This window comes from Oryx dammah, unplaced genomic scaffold (assembly GCF_014754425.2).
Source record: "Oryx dammah isolate SB20612 unplaced genomic scaffold, SCBI_Odam_1.1 HiC_scaffold_19, whole genome shotgun sequence".
NCBI lineage: Eukaryota > Metazoa > Chordata > Mammalia > Artiodactyla > Bovidae > Oryx > Oryx dammah.
This window is the reverse complement of record NW_024070203.1, coordinates 77947308-77969485: the sequence shown is the minus strand read 5'-3', so window position 1 is coordinate 77969485 and position 22178 is coordinate 77947308. Positions and strand designations below refer to the sequence as shown.

General features: G+C 45.2%; 1 protein-coding gene across 2 annotated transcripts in view; it reads left to right on the top strand.

Moving 5' to 3' along the window:
* The first annotated feature begins 633 nt into the window (after nucleotides 1–633).
* MATN2 (matrilin 2) overlaps nucleotides 634–22178 on the top strand; it is a 147214-nt gene continuing 125669 nt past the window's right edge. For both annotated transcript variants that reach the window (XM_040261013.1, XM_040261012.1), the window contains exon 1: nucleotides 634–896. In XM_040261013.1, the coding sequence (XP_040116947.1) occupies nucleotides 749–896 (148 nt within the window). In that variant the 5' untranslated portion in view covers nucleotides 634–748. The remainder of the gene's footprint in view (nucleotides 897–22178) is intronic.

Genomic DNA, 22178 nt, shown 5'->3' with positions numbered 1-22178 from the left:
GCTTGTCCCTACCTCCCCATGTGTGCCAAACACTATCCTGAATGCATCAGTTACATGAATTAAGTCACTCAATTAACTAATATTATCCCATATTCCCACATGGCATGGGGAGGTTAAGTAGCTTGCCCAAGGTCGCACACAGTTAGCAAGTGTCAGAGCCAGAATCCAGAGCCCGGGAGTTTGGTGCCAGAGTTCAAGCCTTTAACCACTGAACCACGCTCCCTCTTAAGAGACCTATGTGGGAGGGAGGCTGGGAGGCTAAGTCATGTTAACTTATTGCAACCGTATGTGAATTCCTTGGGAAACATACAGATTAATTCCTGCCATCCACCATTATTAGACTAAGAAAATATTGTTACTTGGACTCCTCGGGTGGAGATTTCCCTTTTTCAAATCCAGGATATAGAATGTGACTACGAATAACTGAAAATGAACTTAATTGAAAAGAAACTTCAGGGTAGATTTTTTTCCCCCCAAGTTTTCCGTTCAATCTTATGGTGACCAAAGTGGCGAAAAATTCCAACTATGCACGCCCTGCTCAGACCATGCAAGAACCTACCAGTGGGGTCTGAGGGTCACACACACAAACGGCATCTTAAGTACCAGCGGCACGTCTGACGGGAAAGGCAGGGGCGGGGAGGGAGCGGTGGTCTACGGCTTGTCGGGTTCAGGGAGACCCGGAAACCTCACCCAGCCCTCTTCTCCCGTTGTGTCTGTCACAGCCTAGCCCCTCTTCCTCTTCCTGAAGATGGAGAAGATGCTGGTGGGCTGCTGTCTGCTGCTCTTCGGACCGACCCTCCTCCTCCTCCCCGCTGAGGCCAGGGAGCGGCGGCCTCCTCCCAGATCCATCTCCAGAGGGCGACACGCTCGGACCCACCCTCAGACGGCCCTCCTGGGTGAGTGACGGGTGGGCGGGGCTCCGCCCCAGAAACAGGCCGAGGTGGTCGAGGGCGGGCCTCCGATGGGGGTGAGGGCCCGCCCTGGGTGCCCACTTTGGGTGTGCTGGGGGAGAGGGCATCTCGTTGGTAGGGAGTCATCCTGCGTTGAGGATGTGGTTGTACATTGGTTTTCAAGTGAAAACCTCTTCTATTGCAAAACTTTCCATTTAATCTGAAGCTCCTGACTTTTCTCCAGTAAGCAAGGGAATGGGTTTTCATCTGAAAAGGTCCTGGTTGGACTTACCCGGACAAGGGTGTTGTAAAAATGTTTTCTTGGGTCTGGCTGCTGATCTGTATTGATGATGCTTCCCTACCTGGCACCTTGGGAAGAAGAGCAAGTTTGTGGAAGGTGGAAGCTGGCACGAAAGAGAGATGGAATCAGGAATTAGAAATATGTCAGAGGTCTGTGTTTCTCTCCAAGTGAACGTGTTTCCTTCAGGCGAATTTTTTTCTTTCTTCAAGAGAAAGGGAACACATAAGATATAGAGGAATGGGCCTGGTTCTGAACGTGGGCTCTGGAAGGCCGAGGATTCCGGGGGAACAGGAAGGCTGGCCAGTGGCAAGATGGTGGTTTTGGCATAGACCTGGCTTCGTAAACCTGGCCCTGGTGCTGACCAAGTGGGTACACTTGGGCCATGTAACCTTTCTGAGGTTCAGTCTCCTCATCCATAAAATGGGAATGCTAACACTGATCTTTGTGAGAAGAAGGCCTGGTAATGAATATATGTGAATTACAGGTATGCAATGAATGAAAGCTTCCCCACAACCATCATTCCATGAAGTTATGCTCCAAAACTGTGGGTGTTTTTTTTTTTTGCTACATGGCATGCAGGATCTTAGTTCCCCAACCAGAGATCAAATCTGTGCCTATGTAGTGAAATAAGTCTGAACCACTGGACCTCCAGAGAAGTCCCTCCAGAACTGTGTTTCATGTTGGCATCTTGTTGGCCAGCCCCTAAAATCTGACCCCCTCCGACGGCCACTGAGAGAACTGCTGTGTGTCTGGTTGCCTCAGCATCTGAAATGACAGGAGACCAGAGGAGCCAGAAGCTCTGTCCTGAGAGGTCAGCATCTTTATGGTGCTATAAGCAATGACCCCAAGGATGCTGGCCCTCTATGTCTTTCAGTCTCCTGAGAATCTGTTTCCATAGTGACATAAACATATGATTTCTGCAAATGTGGACAGGACTGGGGGATGTTTAGTATACTGATTAAAGGGCTTTTTAAAAATGTTTCAAGATGATAAACATACATCATCATATGATAAACATATCTATCTATCATCCATCTATCTAGACAGAGAGGTGACATAGGTGTGTGAGTGTGTGAGAGGGAGAGAGAGAGAGCTCGAAATGCCTGATTCCTAGATCAGCAGCAGTGATTATACAGTCGGGTTTCCAATGGGGCTGTTTTTGGAATGAACCACCCCACACTTAGCCAGAAGAGCATACAGGCACCTCTTGGTATTAGCTGTCTCTGTGCCTACTCCCTGCCTCTCTCTCTTCCCCCAACACATACTTTCTGATACACACACATGCACATAGGCACACACGCTCACACACTCTCACCTCCCCCCACATACAGACACTGGGCCTCCCCTAGTGGTTAGCATTCACTGCTCTCTCAGGCTCTGAAATAGAAACCTCCTGGTCTTCGCACATAAGAGATCCTGTTTTGCTAAGGGCATCAACCCTGAGTCTAGCATCCTCCCTTTCCGCTTTTCTGATTTTGCAGGAGAATGTGTCAGGGACGAAGAGGGGGTAGGATATGACACCCCTCTGCCCCCCAAGGAATGGCGTGGCCACTCCCTGATGTGCGGGAGGGCAGCTTGACTTGGGAACATGGGGAGTGAGTGCGAACCACGAAACTGAAGGCAAACACCACCGTGCTGGCCTGGATTCTCTAGTGCCATCTGCTTTCCGTCTACCTTTGACGGCAAACAAAGATGGAGAAGCTCTGCTCCTTGGAGTCCCTGCCCTGACCGCTGTTTTGATGGCTGGATTTGTGATATCCACTGCATGGTGTATTTCACCAATTACTTGCTTGCATGACTGTCTCTGAATGTTTAACAGAGTAGAAGCAGACTTGTTTCTTAGGCTAATTTTTCATTTGAATTTTCTGATTTTTTTTTAAAATTTATATCTAAATTCAAGTGAGAGGCTGGGTAACAACTCAAGCCTATTAAAAAAATAATGCAGATATTTTTCTACCTTCCTATAGATGTTTGGATGTCACTCAGGTGGTAGTCCGTGATGTGTGTCCAGAGGGCTTACCTTCTACTTCATTCATTTATCTGGAATTTCTGCTCTGTGCCAGACTTGAGGGGGTTAAAGTGCAACCAAGAAGTACACATGCAGTGGGGAAGACAGACGTGTGAAAAGGTCATTAACTTGGTGGAATGTGTGTGCAATAGTAGAGGCACAGCTAAGTTACAGCTCTACTCTGCCTGCTGTTGGCTCAGTTTAAGAAAGTGGGTCTCAACTTTTTGGGTCTCAGGACCTTTGTACACTCAAAAATTATCGAGAGTCCCAAAGAGCTTTTGTTTTTGTGGGTTAAGTCTACTGAGGTTTACTGGATCAGAAATTGAAATGGAGGGACTTCCTTGGTGGGTCAGTGGTTAAGAATCCACCTGCTGGGCCTCCCTGGTGGCTCAGCAGTAAAGAATATGCCTGCCAATGCCTCAAGGCAGGAGACTCTGATTCAATCCCTGGGTCAGAAAGATCCCCTGGAGAAGGAAATGGTGACCCACTCTAGTATTCTTGTCTGGAGAATTCCATGGACAGAGGAGCCTGGTGGGCTATAGTCCATGAGGTCTCGCAAAAGAGTCAGACAACTTATAGAGTGGCGTGGATGCATGTGTGAGCACTCAGTTGTGTCCAACTCTTTGCAACATCAACAAAAGAGAATCCACCTGCCAATGCAGGGGATAGAGGTTCAATCCCTGGTCTCGGAAGAGTCCACGTGTCACGGAGCAACATGCGCCTTAACTACTGAGCCCGAACTCCAGAGCCCGGTAGCCACAGCTAGTGAGCCAACACACTGCAACAAGAGAACCAACCACAGTGAGATGCCCACGCACTGCAGTGAAGACCCCGTGCAGCCAAAAATAATAAATAAAGTTTAAAAGAGAAATTGGAAAGGAAAACTATAAAAATATTAATTAATTTTAAAATAACAGTAAATAAACACACAGAGTTTCCCTGGTGGCTCAGCTGGTAAAGAATCTGCCTACAATGCGGCAGACCTGGGTTCAATTCCTGGGCTGGGAAGATCCCTTGGAGAAAGGAAAGGCTACCCTTTCCAGTATTCTGGCCTGGAGAATTCCATGGACTATATATAGTCCGTGGAGTCGCAAAGAATCGGACATGACTGAGCGACTTTCACTTCGCTTCAATAAACACAAAACCTGATGCATAATGCAAATAAAAATATTTGTATAATAATACTTTCAAAATAAAAATATTATGAGAAGAATGGAGGATTTTACATTTTTGCAGCTCTGCTTCATGTCTAGCTTAATTAAAGACACCTGGATTCTCATTTCTCATCCATTCAGTCTGTCATGAAATACTGTTTGGGTTGTGTTACTTGAAGAAAATATAGCCTCGCACAGATATGTAGTCAGAAAAAGGAAGAACTTAATCGTAATAACCATTTAAATGAGTATGGATATTCTTCTTTGACATGACACCAAAACTGGACAAATGATGGTTTCTTCAAGATTAATAGTAGTGTGGACTCTAAAACCACCTCAGTATACATTTTGAACTATATACACACCTAAGAGAGAGTATAAAAGGCAAACATTAGCGTTGTTACAAAAATAGTTTTGATTTCATGGACCCTCTGGTGGGGGTCTCCAAACCACATGTTGAAAGTGGCTGGTTTAGGGGAGCATTCCAGGGAAAGTTGAGACTGTGTGAAGCTGGGAGATGAGGGGCCAGGAAAGGAATGGGGATGGAGCATGGAGGTGGGGGCTGATGAAGCCATCAGGACCACCCAGAGGAGGTAGGAACTAGGTAACTTAGGACCTTGGGGGCGCCAACAAAAAGTCTGGGCTTTGTGCTGCAGAGGTGGGAGCCCTGGAGGACTTGAAACTGGCAACGGTGGTGATCACTGCCGATTCCCTTTCTACCCGCTGAGCCGCCTGGACAGCCTAAGCAGGGTGTGCTGCGTGCGTGCGTGTGTCCGGCTCTTTGCAACCCTATGGACTGTAGCCCACCTGGCTCCTCTCTCCATGGAGTTCTGCAGGCAAGAGTACTGCAGTGGGGTGCCATTTCCTTCTCTAGGGGATCTTCCCAACCCGGGGATCAAACCTGGGTCTCCCACATTGCAGGCAGACTCTTTACCACCTGAGCCACCAGGGACACCCAGGGTGAGCTATATGCAAAGCTAAGCTCATGCAAGCTGTTAGATTCTTCCCTCTGTACCTCTCCTGCCTCAGTGCCACCTGTCCCCTCCCAGACTCCCTCCTAAGTTCCCTTCAGAGTGGTGCTAGCTGGAAGTAATGTTGCTCCCACTCCTAATTACCGCCTGCTCTGCGTCTGCACACTTTTCTCTTTATTGTATCATGGTCATATGGGGATGGAGCTGTCACCAGGGCCACCAGTGGGGGCATATCAGCCTTTTTGGAAACCTTAACTCTCCTTGCCTAAAGTCCCACTGTATCGGCGATGCCGGTTGCCCTTGGAATGAGAGTACATGCAAACCGTCTGTGTGCTTCTACCTCCTGGCTCCCCTGTTTTGTTTGTCTTTTACGAGGTCCTGTTGACATGTGCTGTCTTTTCTAAATTTACCAAGCTTGCTCATTTTATTTCTACTAACTAACCTTGAAAGCTTTTCCTTTCCCTGCAGTAGACTCCCCTTTCAGATCAATGGCACCCGCAAAGAATTCGTGTTTGTGATTTAAAAGAGCACTTTGTGACAACAGAACAGTAGGTTCGAGAAGTGGGAGGTGGTGCCCCAAAGTGTGTTGGAGAGGAGATGGTGGGAGCTGATTTCCCATCCCCTCAACTCTGCTAGGAAAAATTCCAGAGGTGTTCAGGGGGTAAAGGTCATGGAATTTAGTAAAATTTCTTCCAAACAGTTAATTCACTACTTAAAAATAAGCTAATGAAGACAATCGAAGAACTCATAGTATACAGGCTCAGATTCTGTTCCTGGGAAGGCATAGTACGTTGCTGCTAAGTTGCTTCAGTCATGTCCAACCCTGTGCAACCCCGTAGATGGCAGCCCACCAGGCTCCCCTGTCCCTGGGATTCTCCAGGCAAGAACACTGGAGTGGGTTGCCATTTCCTTCTCCAATGCATGAAAGTGAAAAGTGAAAGTGAAGTCTCTCGGTTGTGTCCGACTCTTACCGACCCCATGGACTGTAGCCCACCAGGCTCCTCCCTCCATGGGATTTTCCAGGCAAGAGTACTGGAGGGGGATGCCATTGCCTTCTCCAGCATAGTACGTTACTAGGCATTTATTTCCAATTTTGCATACGTCTCTAATTAAACCTGATCTCAGAACATCAGAAAAAAATGAAATGTTTCAAACAAGGAACTGAAGCCTAAATTAGCAATGTGACTAAAGGAATTGGCTGGCCTAGGGAATTAAGTGTAAGAATGCCCTACTCTGTGTTGCCAATGGAGGTTCTTGCCTAGGTTGATAATTATTAACATTTTCAAGCACTGGCTGCCAGTAAATGAATTTCCACATCCTGAAACAATCCCCTTCATTGACATTTGTTGGCACCCTCAGGGAGGGAAGAAAAGCAGATGCCAGAAGCCATCTGAACTTTTGGCTTCTGGAAGGACAGACCCATTGAGGCCACCAGTCTTAACATGCCCTGAAGCTGCTCTGTCACGGATACAACTTTTGTCTCCTTTGAGCTTTCTGGGGCTTTGTTTAGCCTCTTTTACTTGGAGTGTTTTTCCTTTGTTGCTGTTGTTCAGTCGCTCAGTCGTGTCTGACTCTTTGCGACCCCATGGAGTGCAGCACACCAGGCTTCCCTGTCCTTCACCATGTCCAGAGTTCACTCAAACTCATGTCCATTGAGTCGATGCTGCCATCCAACATCTCATCCTCTGTTGTCCCCTTCTCCTCCTGCTCTCAATCTGTCCCATCATCAGGGCCTTTTCTAATGAGTCGGCTCTTTTCTTTCGGTAAGGCTTATTATCAGCCTTGGAGAAGGAAATGGCAACCCACTCCAGTACTCTTGCCTGGAAAATCCCGTGGACGGAGGAGCCTGATGGGCTAGAGGCCATGGGGTCGCAAAGAGTCGGATACAACTGAGCGACTCCACTTTCCCTTTCACTATTTTCAGCCAAGGGCAGGCTAAATGCCACCTCCTCCCCCTGCCAGCCAGGCAGGACCCTCCCATCCCGGGATGGGCCACAAGCACTCAGATCCTCTGCCAAGGTGTCAACTCACTTTGCTATATATTCTGAGGGGTAATAATGGCACCTGCCAAGGATTCCTATTCTGGTTATCTTTGTACTTGCCTGGTTTTTAGCATCAGATTGTAAACCCTTGAAGGAAGGGACCGTTCTTCATGTCTCATGACACCTCCGGAGGTACGATCACTTACTGAGACCTTGCTGTGGGTAGGGACAGGCCCGCTCACTGGATCTATGTGAAAAAGACAAAACGCTGCAAGGTGGTTATAGGTTTATCTCATTTTCAGACAAGGAAGCCCAGGAGAAGAGAAGTAAAGCAATTTGGTAAATTTCTTAAGGCATCTGAAAGTTAAAGTCGCTCAGTCATGTCTGACTCTTTGTGACTCTGTAGACTGTAGCCCGCCAGGCTCTCTGTCCATGGGATTCTTCAGGCCAGAATACTGGAGTGGGTAGCTGTTCCCTTCTCCAGGGGATCTCCCCAACCCAGGGATGGAACCCAGGCCTCCTGCATTGCAGGCAGATTCTTATCGTCTGCCCACCAGGGAAGCCCAAGACACCACAATGGGTAGCCATTCCCTTCTCCAGCGGATCTTCCCTACCGAGGAATCGAACCGGGTCTCCTGCATTGGCAGGTGGATTCTTTACCAGCTGAGCTACAGACTTCTGAAAACCCAGAATGAAAAGTTGTCCCTCCCAACCCCACCCCACTCCACCAGAGGATGCGTGGCTAAGGAGTTGTATGTTTGAGCAAAGAAATACTCGAGCTTGCTTGCTCCCTGACCAGGAGTTTTGAGCAGACCACGATGTGCCCATCAGTCTTTGGAGGTGTTGCTGCTACTGCAGGTCACACCGGGGTCGCTGACTTCAAGCCCCCTCTTTGTCCCCCTGCACAGTGGAAGCTCTGTGGGTGTTGGACCACGGAGAGGATGAGGCATACAGATGGCTGATTTCATCCTCCTGTCCATGGTTGCAGTCTCTTGGCACGTGACTCCAGGAAAGCTGCTTTTTCTTGTTCAGTGTATTCACCTATAAAGGGAGGTGGCTGGAGTCAGGGATCTTTCATGTCTCATCTGGGGCATGGTGACATAACCTATTCCCGCCTTCTCATTGTCCCTTCTCTGGCTCCCGGTAGTGAACCTCCTCTCACTGCCATCCCCAATGCGATCTTTGGCTTTCCTTCCTTCTCTCTGGATGAGAGGGAGAAATTTTAAGATAGAAGGGATGGGGCAGTAGAATCAGGCAGGGGGTTGGTAGTGGGTAGGGTGCACAGTAAGATCCGGGAAACTGAACACTGGTCCTCACGCCTAACTGCCTCTCAGAAACTCTGAAAGCCTCATTACACACAGACTGCTGGTTCCCAGGACCAGAGTGCTTGATTCAGTAGACCTGGGTTGGGGCTTGGGAAGTTGCCATTTCTGGAGACCTCAGTTTGAGAATCTTTGCAGAGGAGAAATCTAGGAGTTGGGGTGGGGATGGGCAGGAGGAAAGGATCTTAGTAAGAGATGCTAAGCATGAACCAGAGAGACAGTGTGGGATGAATAACATTTGCTGAGAAAATTGCAGCTGCAGAGTACAAGCGAACTGTCATCTGGGTCGACTCTTTCTGTGGCTTTGAATAGGCCACAAGCATTTTCCTACCCAGGGGGAGTTAGCAAAGCGGGGGGAGCCTCAAGCCTCTTACAGCACAGTGATTAGCACACATCTAAAGAAGCCAGTGGCCGACATGCATCTTTATCATCAGAACTGGTTATAAAAATGAAGGTTGATGCACAGAGCTGATCGAATTGTTTTTAAGTATAGCAAAGGCTTAAAAAAAAAAACCCTTTGAAGTGAGATCACACCCCCTTTATCAGTCTCCCTCTGTGCATCCTCTATGACATAGTCAGGGCCCAATTACGGACCCGACGGAGGGACTGTCATGGCGGCTGCTCAGAAAGTACATCTCATCTCCTCGCTCTCTGCCTGTTTTATATATAAAGCAACATCTCTGTTATCATTCAGTTGTTATAAACTATATGAGGTGAATTCTTCATTCCTATCTTGTGATTAATACCGAGAAGCTCCAAAAAGAATAGTATCTGACTTAAGCCACAGAGTTAAGAACGTTCCTAGCCAATGAATACGTAGCTTGACTTTCTTTCTTCTACAGAGTCTCTCACCTTCTCTAGTAAACTCTGTCTGCTTCCTTTTCTGTAACTCTTTTATCTCTTCTCCACTTCCATCCCTCCCTCGTTTCCTTCTCAGTTCCAGGATGTCTGATCCTCAGCTTGCCCGTGTGTTTGGCACCTGCAGTGTGTATGCGTGCATGTCCTTTCAGTGGGTGACATAGCCACTTTTTCTTTTCTCCTCTTTGATGGCTGCTGCTCTTGGGGGGCAGAGCATACCGCCTTACCCTTCCAGAGCCAATCAAGTCCCAGGTTTCCCTACCAGATGATAATAATAACAACATTAATGATGGCTGCCCCTTTTGAGAGAGCATCTACTATGGGCTAGGCAGCTCACCCTTCCCTCTACGTGGTATTAATATTATTATCCCCATTATACAGATGAAGAAACTGAGGCTTAGAGAGGTTAAATGTTTTGCTCAAGATCGTGCAACCACTGAGCAGCAGAGGTGGGGTTGGAGAAGCCAACGTTACATTTCCTTTGGCTCAGATTCTTTTCTGCAACCCTTCTCCTCTGTTCTAGACAACCAAATTGAACTTATCTTTTGAGTGTCCATGGAAATGGCCCTAATTTCTCAGTTGGGATTTATTAATAGTGCCCCAACAACACGCCCCTTCAGCAGGCTGTCTGCCCCAGCTTTTCAGCCTGGACAGTGATTGCCAGCATCGTTGTCTGCATTATATCAGCGACGCTAATAATGTGCAAGGTACACAACAGACACAGTGAACACCAAGAGAAGGAGCAAATGAACCGGTGAGTAAAGAGGAAGCGTCTCCAGAGAGGAGCCACTGGACTGGGGAATGTTCCTGAAGCCAAGGCATGTGGAAAAAAGTTGAAAGATCTGGGGATGTTTAGTTTGGAAAAAAAAAAAAGAACATGAAGGGTTCTGAAGGCTGTGTTATGGCAGAGTTTAGACTTGTTATTAAGACCATAACACCTTAAAGAGGAAATGAAGACCCAATTACCTGAGTTTTTAAGGAAACAGATTTTTTTTCCCATGTGAAACTTTGTCACCACCAGATTAGCACAGGGAATGAATTGCCTCCTCAGGCTTCAGGGATATCAAAGGCCTTTGTGCAGGGGGTTAAATAAACATCGCATCTGTAAACCGCCACATTCCAGGATTCTAGGGAGGTGCCTGCAGAATTAAGAAATGAACCCAAAGATAAGGACCTTCTCCTCTATTTAAAAAAAAAAAAAAAAAAGCCAAATATTTGCTTTCCAAGAAAAATCTGCCTTAGGAACCTTTGAAATAATGTTTTTTAAGCAAGGGAGAAACTAGGACTTTTTTAGTGACTGGCAACGTAGAATTTGTCGAATTCCTGGGTTTCTCTTCTGGCAGTGTTAAGTGAATGAATGAAAGAATGGTTACAGGTAAATTGCCTTAGCTTTTTAGTGAATTCAGTGTAGAGCTTGCAGTCAACAAAAATCACTAAGCCTTCATTACAGGTGCTTAGAAAGGGAGGCCTGGCGTGCTGCGATCCATGGGGTCGCAAAGAGTCGGACACGACTGAGCGACTGAACTGAACTGAACTGAGTATCACATAGCAGACTTTTTTTTTTAGCTTAAGTGGAATACTTTAACATTTTTTTGTATTAAATTTTACCTTCTTTGTTTAGGTTCATCATTCTCAACGAATACGCTTTTCCTCCTTAGCAAGTTCAAATCATTTCCAAATTTGATGAAATATTTTCTGTATCTTTTTCCAAGTCCCTACTGAAAATATGAAAAGATATTGAGATTTTATATTCTTTTGAAATTATTATAAAGAATGATCAATGATCATCTTTACTTAAAAAATTGATGTCTAAATATTTAATGACTCGTAGATACTGAAAATACAAGGAGAGCTAGTTCCAAAATTGCCTAAATAAGCAACCCATAAACGTTTCATGTATTCTTAAGAGGAAATATTATGGAGACTTGAGTTGTATATTAGTTTCCAGGGCTGCCATAACAATATGACACAGACCCGAACGACAGAAATTTATTTTCTCATGACTCCGAAGGCTAGAAGTCCCAGATCAAGGACTGGATTCTTGGTGATCTTATCAAATGCAAATTCATGTGCCTGAGGCACTGTAAAGCCCCAAGCCCAAAACTGTTAGAGTCTGAAGCTGAGAAAGGTTTATCGCAAGACTAAACAAGGAGACCAGGTAGCTCATGCCCAAGAAACACCTGAACTCCCTGAAGGGTTTCAGCAAAGTGCTTTTAAAGGCCAGGTGAGGAAGGGTCTGAGATCAGCTCATGCATAATTCTCTTATTGGTTGATGGTGAAGTAGCAGCATGGTTAACAGTATCAATCCTTAGGTGCCAGGAGGTCTGGGGGTTGCTTGCTCATGATCATCAGGTAGTTAATTTCTTCCATTTGGTGGTTTTTAGCATCTGAAAAACTCAGGAAATATGCATAGAGATCCTATTCTCTGGGTACTTCAAAGAGGAGCTGGGGGATATGGGGGAAGGGTCTGTCTCTGTGGAGTCCTGCTCAGTTAAGTGAGGCCTCTCCTCTGGGTTTGCAGATGACTGTCAGCTCCCTGTGAACTCTCGTGGGCTTCCCACTGACCCCGACTGCATCCACATTGCCTCTGCTTATAAGGTCACCAGTCACATTGGATTAGAGTTGGCCCTAACCTTTGTCACCTCTTAAAAGACCTCATGTCCAGATACAGTCATATTTGGAGGTACTAGACTTCAACTTACAAATTTCCCAGTTTGTGGAAGACAGTATGTCTTCTCTAACATATTCCTAAGTAGCCTCTTTTCCCTTTCTGATTCACCTCATCTTCCCATTTCAGGGTGATATAACTGTTCCTGACATGTTGAAAGACTCCAGCGGTGTGGTACTTATTAGTTTACCATCCTGAGTCTTGAAAGCAGGTCGGACAAGCCCGATGGGTTGGGCAGCCAACATCTTCGGGCTGCAGATGGGAAACCAGTGCCATCTGGCTAGGATGTGAAACCAGGTCCAAGTAAGATCTTTCAAAAGCCAGGAATTAAAACCACCAACTCAGAAAAGCTTCCTTTCAGTATATCCAGAGAAGGCTGATTTATAGGGAAGGATGAAAGGAGGGTAGTGTGTGTATTTTGGCTCCTTGGAGGACGGTGAGGCCGGGAAAGGAGGAGGAGGGAGACGTTTTCGTAAGCCCGCAGCTAGCCAATGAGTAAGAACATCAAAGAGGAAGCTGGACGGCCTAATACACAAAGAGCTGATGCAGGGGACAGGGCTGGGGGAGAAACTGGAGGGATCTGACCACTTGGGCTGGGAGCCAGGAGGGGCCTTTGGAAAGGCATGATGCAGTATGTGCAGTGAGCGACATTTGGCCTTGAGAAACCCTGGGAGGATGAGCTCCAGAGGCCTTTCAAGTCAGGCTAGACCATGAAGTAAACTGCAGAGGAATCCGGTCCAAAGGGCTCAGATCTGGCCAAACCTATGAGAGGCTGCTTTCCATCTCCAGCTCTTCATTCCCCAGCCCTCACCCTGGGCCTTCTCCTACTCTACTCCTTCCATTCATTGAATAAATATGTTCTGAGAGCCCCCACCTTCCAAGCACTGTGCTAAGCCTGGTGCAAAATGAAGAATTCCTACATCTTTGGGACGTGTTAATGGGACAGCCAGGGAGGTACCCCCTCCTCCTCGGGATCCCGTTCACTAGTGTCCTGCGGCTGTCCTGGCTGGTTGTCCCAACCAGTGAAGGTAGCCGGCTCCTTCACTCCCCTCTTCCAATCCAACTTGAATTTGTCTCCTCTCTTCCAATCAAACCTGACTTTGTTGCCAAAAGTGAAGAGGAATAGGCAGACCATCCATTTTACCAGCTGTTTTTCCTATACCAAAATAATTTAGTTCTAATACATGATCTTCATTTAATGATTTGTCTTGGTTTTTTCATTTATTCATTAATTCAAGGAACACACATTGAATATCCTGGCAAGGCACTGTTTAGATGCCAGTGATACTGCAGGGTCAGGCCTGGTCATAGCTGTCTCACTCATGCTTTAGGGTTTGGTACACATTCCACAGTTTTCTGGCAGCATGGGTCTTTGGGGGGAAATAGAATCAGTGAGGGAAGATGCCCTCAAGAGCCAGTAAAACTTAGTCATAAAGTCATCTGGGCTTGATGCCCTCTGTAGAGAGGATACATTTGACAACTCATTCCATTTCTTGAAGAGTCATTAGTCTGTTCAGGTTTTCTATTTTTTCTTGAATCTATTTGATAATTGGTATTTTCCTTAAAAATGGTCCGATTTTTGTATTTTTGAATACAAGTGAAATTTTTGAATACAAGTGAAATATTTGTATTATTTGTCTATATTTTTGAATCTGCTGGCATAGAGTAGTTCACAACACTATATTTTAACATGTGGCATACATTCTATTCTTTGATTTTCTCTTTTTTGGGGTTTTTGTTGAGGTTCTTGGGCTCTGCATTGCAGCATGCGGGCTTTCTCTAGTTGCATCGAATGGGCCTAGCTGTCTCGTGGCATGTGGGAATCCCGTTCCTCACCCAGGGATCGAGCCCATGTCCCCTGCATTGGCATTCAGATTCTTAACCATGGACCCCAGGGAAGTCCCAGGACATGCTATTCTTTAACGAAGAGTGCCCAGCATTTTATCCCCGGTAGTCCACAGAGCTCTGAGCAAAAATTCTGAAGGAATGCTGAGCCCTGGGGGACAGGTGTGCAGATGATAAGGAAGGTATATTCATGTACTCAGGTTTCCCTGATACTATGTGGCATTTGCCAGAGAGCTTTACAGTTTTACAAAGCTCCTAATGAGTGACTCACACACACACACACACACACACACACACACACACACACACACACAAAATGCTTTCCTTACTTCCTTTTCCTCACAAAGCCCTTGAGAGATAGACTTTGTAATAATCCCCAGCTACAGATAAGAAAACAATCCAATCAGAGATATTAATTTTTCTGTGATATTCAGATAAAGCCAGAAATCACTCCTAGATCACACCATTTTAATTAGAAGAGAGTTTAGAGATCATCTCGTTAAAAAGTTTCTAACCTGGGGTCTATGGGCCTCCAAAGATCCCTTGGACAGACTTCAGTCGGTCCATAATCTGGATGGGGAAAAAAATAACATCCTTTTCCACTGACCTCTAACAGCAATTTAGCATTTCCTTCTATTATAATTGTAAACCACAAACCACAAGAGCAGCAGCAGTGCTTTCTCAGCGATAGAGATCACAGATCTGTTCATGGCACGTTACAGTCGTCAGAGATAACTCAGAATAGTGCTTACACTCCTCCCTACTTCAGACTTAACGCTCGTTAGGAACTCGCCTTTCTACCTTGTTATTTAATGTCATTTTTAAAAGTCCATCTGTTTCTCTATTCCCAGTTTTTTTTTCTTTTAAATATCTTGATTCAGTGTAGTTCAAATAATTGACCTCCTTTTTCATCCTAGGCATTAAAACATTTGTATTTATTGTGCTAATATATGCATAACATAAAATGAGCCATTTGAGTCATTTTAAAGTATACCATTCAGTGGCATTAAGTACATTCACATTGTTTTGCAACTATCGTCACTGTCTATTTCCAGAACATTTTGAACATTTTCATTATTCCCAAGCAGGAATTTTCTATCCATTAAGAAATAACCCCATCCCTCCCTCTCCATCCCTCAAGAGTTTCTTACCTACTGTCTGTCCCTATGTTGCCCATTCTAGACACCTTGTGTAAGTAGAACGAGGCCATGTTTGTTCTTTGGTCTGGCTTTTCTCGCTTAGTGTCACGTTTTTTGAGGTTCACGCGTGTTGTAGCATGTGTCAGAACGACATTGTTTCATGGCTGAGGAATATTCCAGTGTGTGTCTATACCGCGTTTTGGTTGTTTATCCACCTGCTGATGGACACTTGGGTTGTTTCCACCTTTGGGCTACTTGAATAATGTTGCTATGAACATTGGCATATAGGTATCTGTTTGAGCCTCTGCTTTCATTTTGGGGGGCATATGTACCAAGGATGGACTCGCTGGGAAACGTAGTCACTCTGTGTTTAACTTTTCTGAAGAAATGCCAGACTGTACCACAGTGTTACACTCGGCACCGTTCTGCATTCCCACCAACAGTGCACCAAGGTTCCAGTATTTCCACATCCTCACCAGCGCTTGTTATTCTCCTTTATTTTTTTCCTGATAGCCATCCTCGTGAGTGTAGCATTTCATTTTGGACTTTTAACAGCTGTATTCTGAGAAAGCATCATGGGCTTAAACTAGACTGCCGTGGAAGTCTCTGGTACAAATAAGGGTGAAGTGAGGGAGCCAGAATCCAGAAATACTGTTCCTTGCTCAAGGTGAAGTAATTGACCAGCAGCAGCCTTGGGCTTCACACCAAGTTGTCTAGGGCTCAGGGGAGCACTTTCCCCTCCTAACACATGGGCTGTTCTCATGTAGACATTTGCCTCAGCCAGTGGTCAGACTGAGTCAGGGCTGGAACAAAGCCATCAACCAGCCAGTCACTGAAGCTGAGGCCAGCCCCAGATGCAGACGAGACGGACATAATCCCTGTCTGCAAACCACTGTGATATAAAACTGCCACACGCAACCACGGCAGCTATATCTTTATTTGTTCAACAAACATTGAGTGCCTTGTGTGAAATCAAACACCATATTCAGTTGGAATGTCTCAGGGGCACCCAAAGGGACATCCCTTGGAGATGCTCAACTGATAGTTTGGTTTCTGGGTTAAAGTTCAAGAGGGAGAAATAACCCTGCCCATTTTTCCTTTCAATACAGAATGGTGTCCTGACCTGTTTTTTTCAGACCAGGAGCCTCTAGTTCTGCAGAGACAGCTTAAGATGGCCTCAGTCTCATGGCCTCATTTTCTTACTGACCTTCCAATCAACCATGGCTTCTGAACCTTTCCACACTTGCCACCACATTTGTCAGCTTGGTTTTATAAATAACCATAGCTAAGCTCAGTTGGTAAAGAATCTGCCTGCAATGCAGGAGACCCGGGTTCACTCCGAGTTGGCAACTGGGTTCAGTCCCTGAGTTGGGAAGATCCCCTGGAGAAGGAAATGGCAATCCACTCCAGTATTCTTGCCTGGAGAATTCCATGGACAGAGGAGCCTGGCGGGCTACAGTCCATGGGGTCATAAAGAGTCGAACGTGACTGAAGAGACTAAACCCCCACTACTTTTAACAAGTGTAAATTCTAGCTTTCCACCATGTGACCATGGGGAAGTCAGCAGAACCATTCTAACCCCAGTTGTCTCGTCTGTGCAACGGGGATGATAGTCACACCTCCTCCAGAGTGGGAGTGAGGATGGGATGAGAGCCTGCAGATAAAGGGCTTTGCACAAAGCCTGGTACGGAGTTAGCTTTCAATACCTGCTTATTGCTGTTATTGTCGCATTTTTAAGTTTATTTAAAAAAAACATTTTTTACATTGCAAATTGGTGTTAACAGCTCCCACTCTACTGTGAGATCTTTAAAACTAGGAGCTAGGTCTTTTCATCTCTGGGTATAAAACATCTGGTGTAGTAGCCTCCCAATACATGTGAAGAAATGAATGAGAGATGACATTTATTAATAGTATTAGTACTGTTACCTTTATTTGAGCATCTATTTATTTAAATATAAAATAAGTTTTTTTTTTCTTTTTCTACTTTAAATCAGATATTGATTGTAGAGAAGAATGTCTAAAAAACTGGTTACATGAGCATTTCAGAAAATATGCATAATTAGCCAAAGAGTTTAATTAAATTTTATTCTCAAAATGTCAGAAGGTGTACCATGAAATTCATTCATTCATTCATAGAACACATTTATGTTGAATAACTACTCTACAGCAAGACTGGTATCAGTAGTGAAATCTCTGTCATGTTGATATATGGCAGAAACCAACACAGTATTGTAAAGCAATTATCGTCCAATTAAAAATAAATAAAGTGGAAACTTACATTACCATATGTTAAATAGATAGCCAATGGGAATTTGCTGTATGGCTCAGGAAACTCAAACAGGGGCTCTGTATCAGCCTAGACAGGTGGGATGGGGAGGGAGGTTCAAAAGGGAGGGGATATATGTATACCTATGACTGATTCATGTTGAGGTTTGACAGAAAGCAAGAAAAATCTGTAAAGCAATTATCCTTCAATTAAAAAATAAATTAAAAAAATGAAAAAATTTTAAAGTAGTGAAATATCTGGATATTAGTTAGGTTACAGTTGGCATAAGCTAACAGTGTTTTTATTAAAAGATATTTGAATATCTTACAAAAAGTCTGGAGGTCGGTGATTCCCGGTTCATGGCAGTGGCTCAGCTTCACCATTGCAACCAGGGTTCCTTCCAACTTTAAGCTGCCTCATCCTGGGATGTTGACTTTCCTTTCTTAGGCCTCAGCCTTTATAGTCACAAGATGGCTGCTGCAGCTCCAAACATCACATCCTTCCACGGTCATGGTCAAGGCAGGAAGAGAATAGGGGTGGAGGAAAGATTTTTTCATCCCTTTACGTACTCCTTTTATCAGAGACCAAAATCTTCAGTACCCTTTCCTTTCCTCCCCACTAGCCAAAACTGCATTCCCTGCCTATCCAACTACCTCATCTGGAGGCTGGAATAACCATGTCCTGTAAGGAGTCATTCCTGGCAGGGGATGAGATCTCTCCTCACAGAGATGATGGTAGCTTCTTTGTTCCTTGGAATCTTAGCAAGGGAGCAGGAAGGGAATGGGAAAGAAATGAAGTTTAAGAAGGTATCTACTAGTGTGATCCACTCTACTGTGTTAAGCCATTTTCTTGAAGGTGTCAAGGATATAGCTTCTGAATCCAGGATTTTCCAGGCTCACCTGGAGCATTTAGAAACAGCAGTGCCAGGGTAGTGTGGCTCAGGGAAGTAACATGGTCCATTCTCAAGGAGATCAGCCCTGGGTGTTCTTTGGAAGGAATGATGCTAAAGCTGAAACTCCAGTACTTTGGCCACCTCATGCAAAGAGCTGACTCATTGGAAAAGACTCCGATGCTGGGAGGGATTGGGGGCAGAAGGAGAAGGGGACGACAGAGGATGAGATGGCTGGATGGCATCACTGACTCGATGGACGTGAATCCGAGTGAACTCCGGGAGTTGGTGATGGACAGGGAGGCCTGGCGTGCTGCGATTCATGGGGTCGCAAAGAGTCGGACACGACTGAGCGACTGAACTGAACTGAATTAATATTAGCTATCATATATGATATCTAGTCACTTGTAAAAGTCAAGGTATACCTCTATTTAATTCATTTTTCTTAAAACCATAGCATGCAAGAGCTGGAAAGGAAGTGAAAAATTATTTAGTCCAACCCTAGAGATCAGAGTAATATAGCCACCCTCCCTCCAGAAAAGATAAAGGTTTTGTGGCCACTGTTGTCTAGCAGGTGGCAGAGTGGAGACCAGAACATGTGGCTCTGGGCTCCCAGTCCACAGCAATGCTTTCATTGCCTTGCCATGTTGCTTCCATGCAGCCCTCAACACAATACCAGGTAGAAATAATAATAATAATAGAAATAATCATTTGACTTTCACTTCATGCCAGGCACCATTGTAAGCACTTTACACATGCTCACTTATTTAATCTTCATGGCACCCCTCTGAGATAGGTACAGTCATTGTCCCTGTCTTGCAGAAGAGGAAACTGAAGGTCAGAGAAAGCAAGGACCTTGATCAGGATGGAGAATGTGCGTGGTGTGGGCCGACAAGGAGTCAGAAGGCTGCTCCAGCGTTTACCCCACATGATCTTCTCCCTTTGTAAAATAAGGAAACTGAACCCAGTCTTTCAAGTCCCTTTTCAGCTTTAGAATTTGCATATCCTCCGTGCTTTGTGATGATTAATTCTGCAAGAAATACCGTTTCAGTTCATTAAATTTGCTGTCTTATTAAGTGCCCTTCATCTTAATTATCAGCTGGAAGAAAGAACTATTTGTGAAACTGCCTAGAAACCGAAGTCACCCAGTCTGTGAGGGATTCCTGAAATGTTATTTTGGGTTTCCATGGCAACCCTAACATTGGGTGGATAGCTTAATGGAGTCAACTGCAGCAGCTGGAGCCCAGCATTCGCTACAGCACCCAAGTGATGAGGAAACAAGTCTCTGGCTCAGTAGATTTCCTTTTGTGTCGACTGTCTCAGTGTACTTAGGGAGTGGAAACCCAAGCCAAGCTAAGTAAGAATGGAGGAAGTGGAGCGGTGTCTCAGAGTGGAGCGAGAAGACAAGTTTCCAAATGAAATAGTGATGAGAACAATTCAGCTGCCTGAGGAAGTCACTGTAGAGAGGAGGTGGGGTAGGCATACAGAGGCTTCAGGGGAGAGGGGGGGAGGAGAGTTAGCCCCACTTCCGCAAAGCTTGGATGGACTGGGCCTTCAGGTGAGCTTCGAGAAGAGGACTGAGCATGTCCTGTTATGTTTTTTTTGTTGTTGTTCCAGTATATTTGGAGTTTTCATCAGGTGCCCACTGTGGATGAAGGAGGCATCAAGAAGGCAGATATACTGAGGAGCTGAGGGGGACAGCCGGGGCCAATGCAGGAAGCAAAGCTCTCTTGGTATATTAAGCAGAACGGGATTTCATACGGAGAATTAGATGCTTGTGTAATTTTGGAAAAGTTAGAAGAGTGGAAGTTCACGGCTATCACCTAAGAACCGTTGCTGGAATTGGGATGTTGTTGCTGCTGTAACTGCATCTGTGAAGCTGCTGGGCTGACACTAGAACATGGAGTCTATGTTCCTACAACCTTACTTGCCAGCAGAAACAGGCTCCACCTCCCTTCCTCCTTTGTGAGTGTTATCTAGTTGATGTTACCTAATTCTCACCCAGAACCCTAGCTGCAAGGGAGTCAGGGAAATGTGTTCCCTGTGTTTTTAGCTTCTGCAGTATAGAGGACTCATAAAAAGAGGTGGGAGTTCATGTGGAATGCCAATTGTCATTCAATCAATAGTCATTTCCTTGAAACATTGAATTAACTAGGGAAAGAAATAGAGGAAGAGGTGTTGGACACCCAAGAGGGATGAGTTGGAAGGGCCCAAATGCTGACCTAAGTTTTCTGCTCCACCAGCTGAAAGGCCTTCGCTCAATCCAGGATTAGGTAACAAAGGGGCAGAAACTCAACTCCTGAACACAAAGGAGTTGTCTTTAACATACAGATGGCTAACAAACACATGAAAAGATACTCAACATCACTCATTATTAGAGAAATGCAAATCAGAACTACAATTAGATAGCACCTCACACCAGTCAGAATGGCCATTATCAAAAAGTCTACAAACAATAAATGCTGGAGAGAGTGTGAAGAAAAGGGAACACTCTTGCACTGTTGGTGGGAATGTAGATTGATACAGCCACTATGGAAGATGGTATGGAGATTCCTTAAAATACTAGGAATAAAATCACCGTAGGACCCAGCAATCCCCCTCCTAGGCATATACCCTGAGGAAACCAAAATTGAAAAAGACACATGTATCTCATTGTTCATTTCTGCACTATTTACAATAGCTAGAACATGGAAGCAACCTGGATGTCCATCGATAGATGAATGGATAAAGAAGTTGTGGTACATATACACAATGGAATATTACTCAGCCATAAAAAGGAATGTCTTTGAGTCAGTTCTAATGAGGTGGATGAACCTAGACCCTATTATACAGAGTGAAGTAAGTCAGAAAAAGGAAGATAAATATTGTATTCTAATGCGTTTATATGGAATCTAGAAAAATGGTACTGAAGAATTTATTTACAGGGCAGCAATGGAGAAACAGAACTAGAAACTAGACTTATGGACATGGGGATAGGGGAGGAGGGGGTGAGATGTATGGAGAGAGTAACGTGGAAACTTACATTACCATATGTAAAATAGATAGCGAACCGGAATTTGCTGTCTGGCTCAGGAAACGCAAATAGGGGCTCTGTGTCAGCCTGGAGGGGTGGGATGGGGAGGGAGATGAAAGGGAGGTTCAAAAGGGAGGGGGTATGTGTATACCTATGGCTGATTCATATTGAGGTTTGACAGAAAACAACAAAATTCTGTAAAGCAAGTATGCTTCAATTAAAAAAAAATTAATTAATTAAAAAAAAAAAAAGACAAAGGAGTTGTCTTTAAATTCTCCCTAGTGCTTTCGCTATAGTATATACATAGGGGGCATCTATTTACACCTGAGACCTGGCTGGGAACTCTGGCAGGAGGGCCTTTGGGTTATGTAGGAATGGAAAAGACTGAAGCCTGGGCTGAGTCAGGAGCCCTTAGAATGTGCCCTAAAAGAGGATGGACACATTTAAAAGCCTTCTGTGTCTCCTTAATGGAATCCAAACTTCTCGGTAGCAGGCACGTGTGCTCCTCCCATCCTTTAAGACACACCCAGGGCACCCCATCTGCACCACCTGAGCACAGGGTACCCTGCTTGTTCTGGCTCCCAGCCCTTTGCTCATGCTGACCCTTTGCCTGAAATGCCCACCCCAACTCTGCCTGACTAGTACCTGCTCAGCTTTTGATAGTGGAATAAGATTGTATGATATAATATAATATGGTACCCATCAGCTTCTTTAGGAATCTTCCCACCCACCCTCTTGGGATCAAGCTCTCCTCCAGGCTTCAGCTGCACGTGCTTTTTGTGAGTCTTATGAAGCTGTCTTCTCTGCAAGGTTGTAAGCGTCTCCCAGGCTGAGATCGTACTTGTGCTGTGTCCCTAGTGCCTAGCACAGAG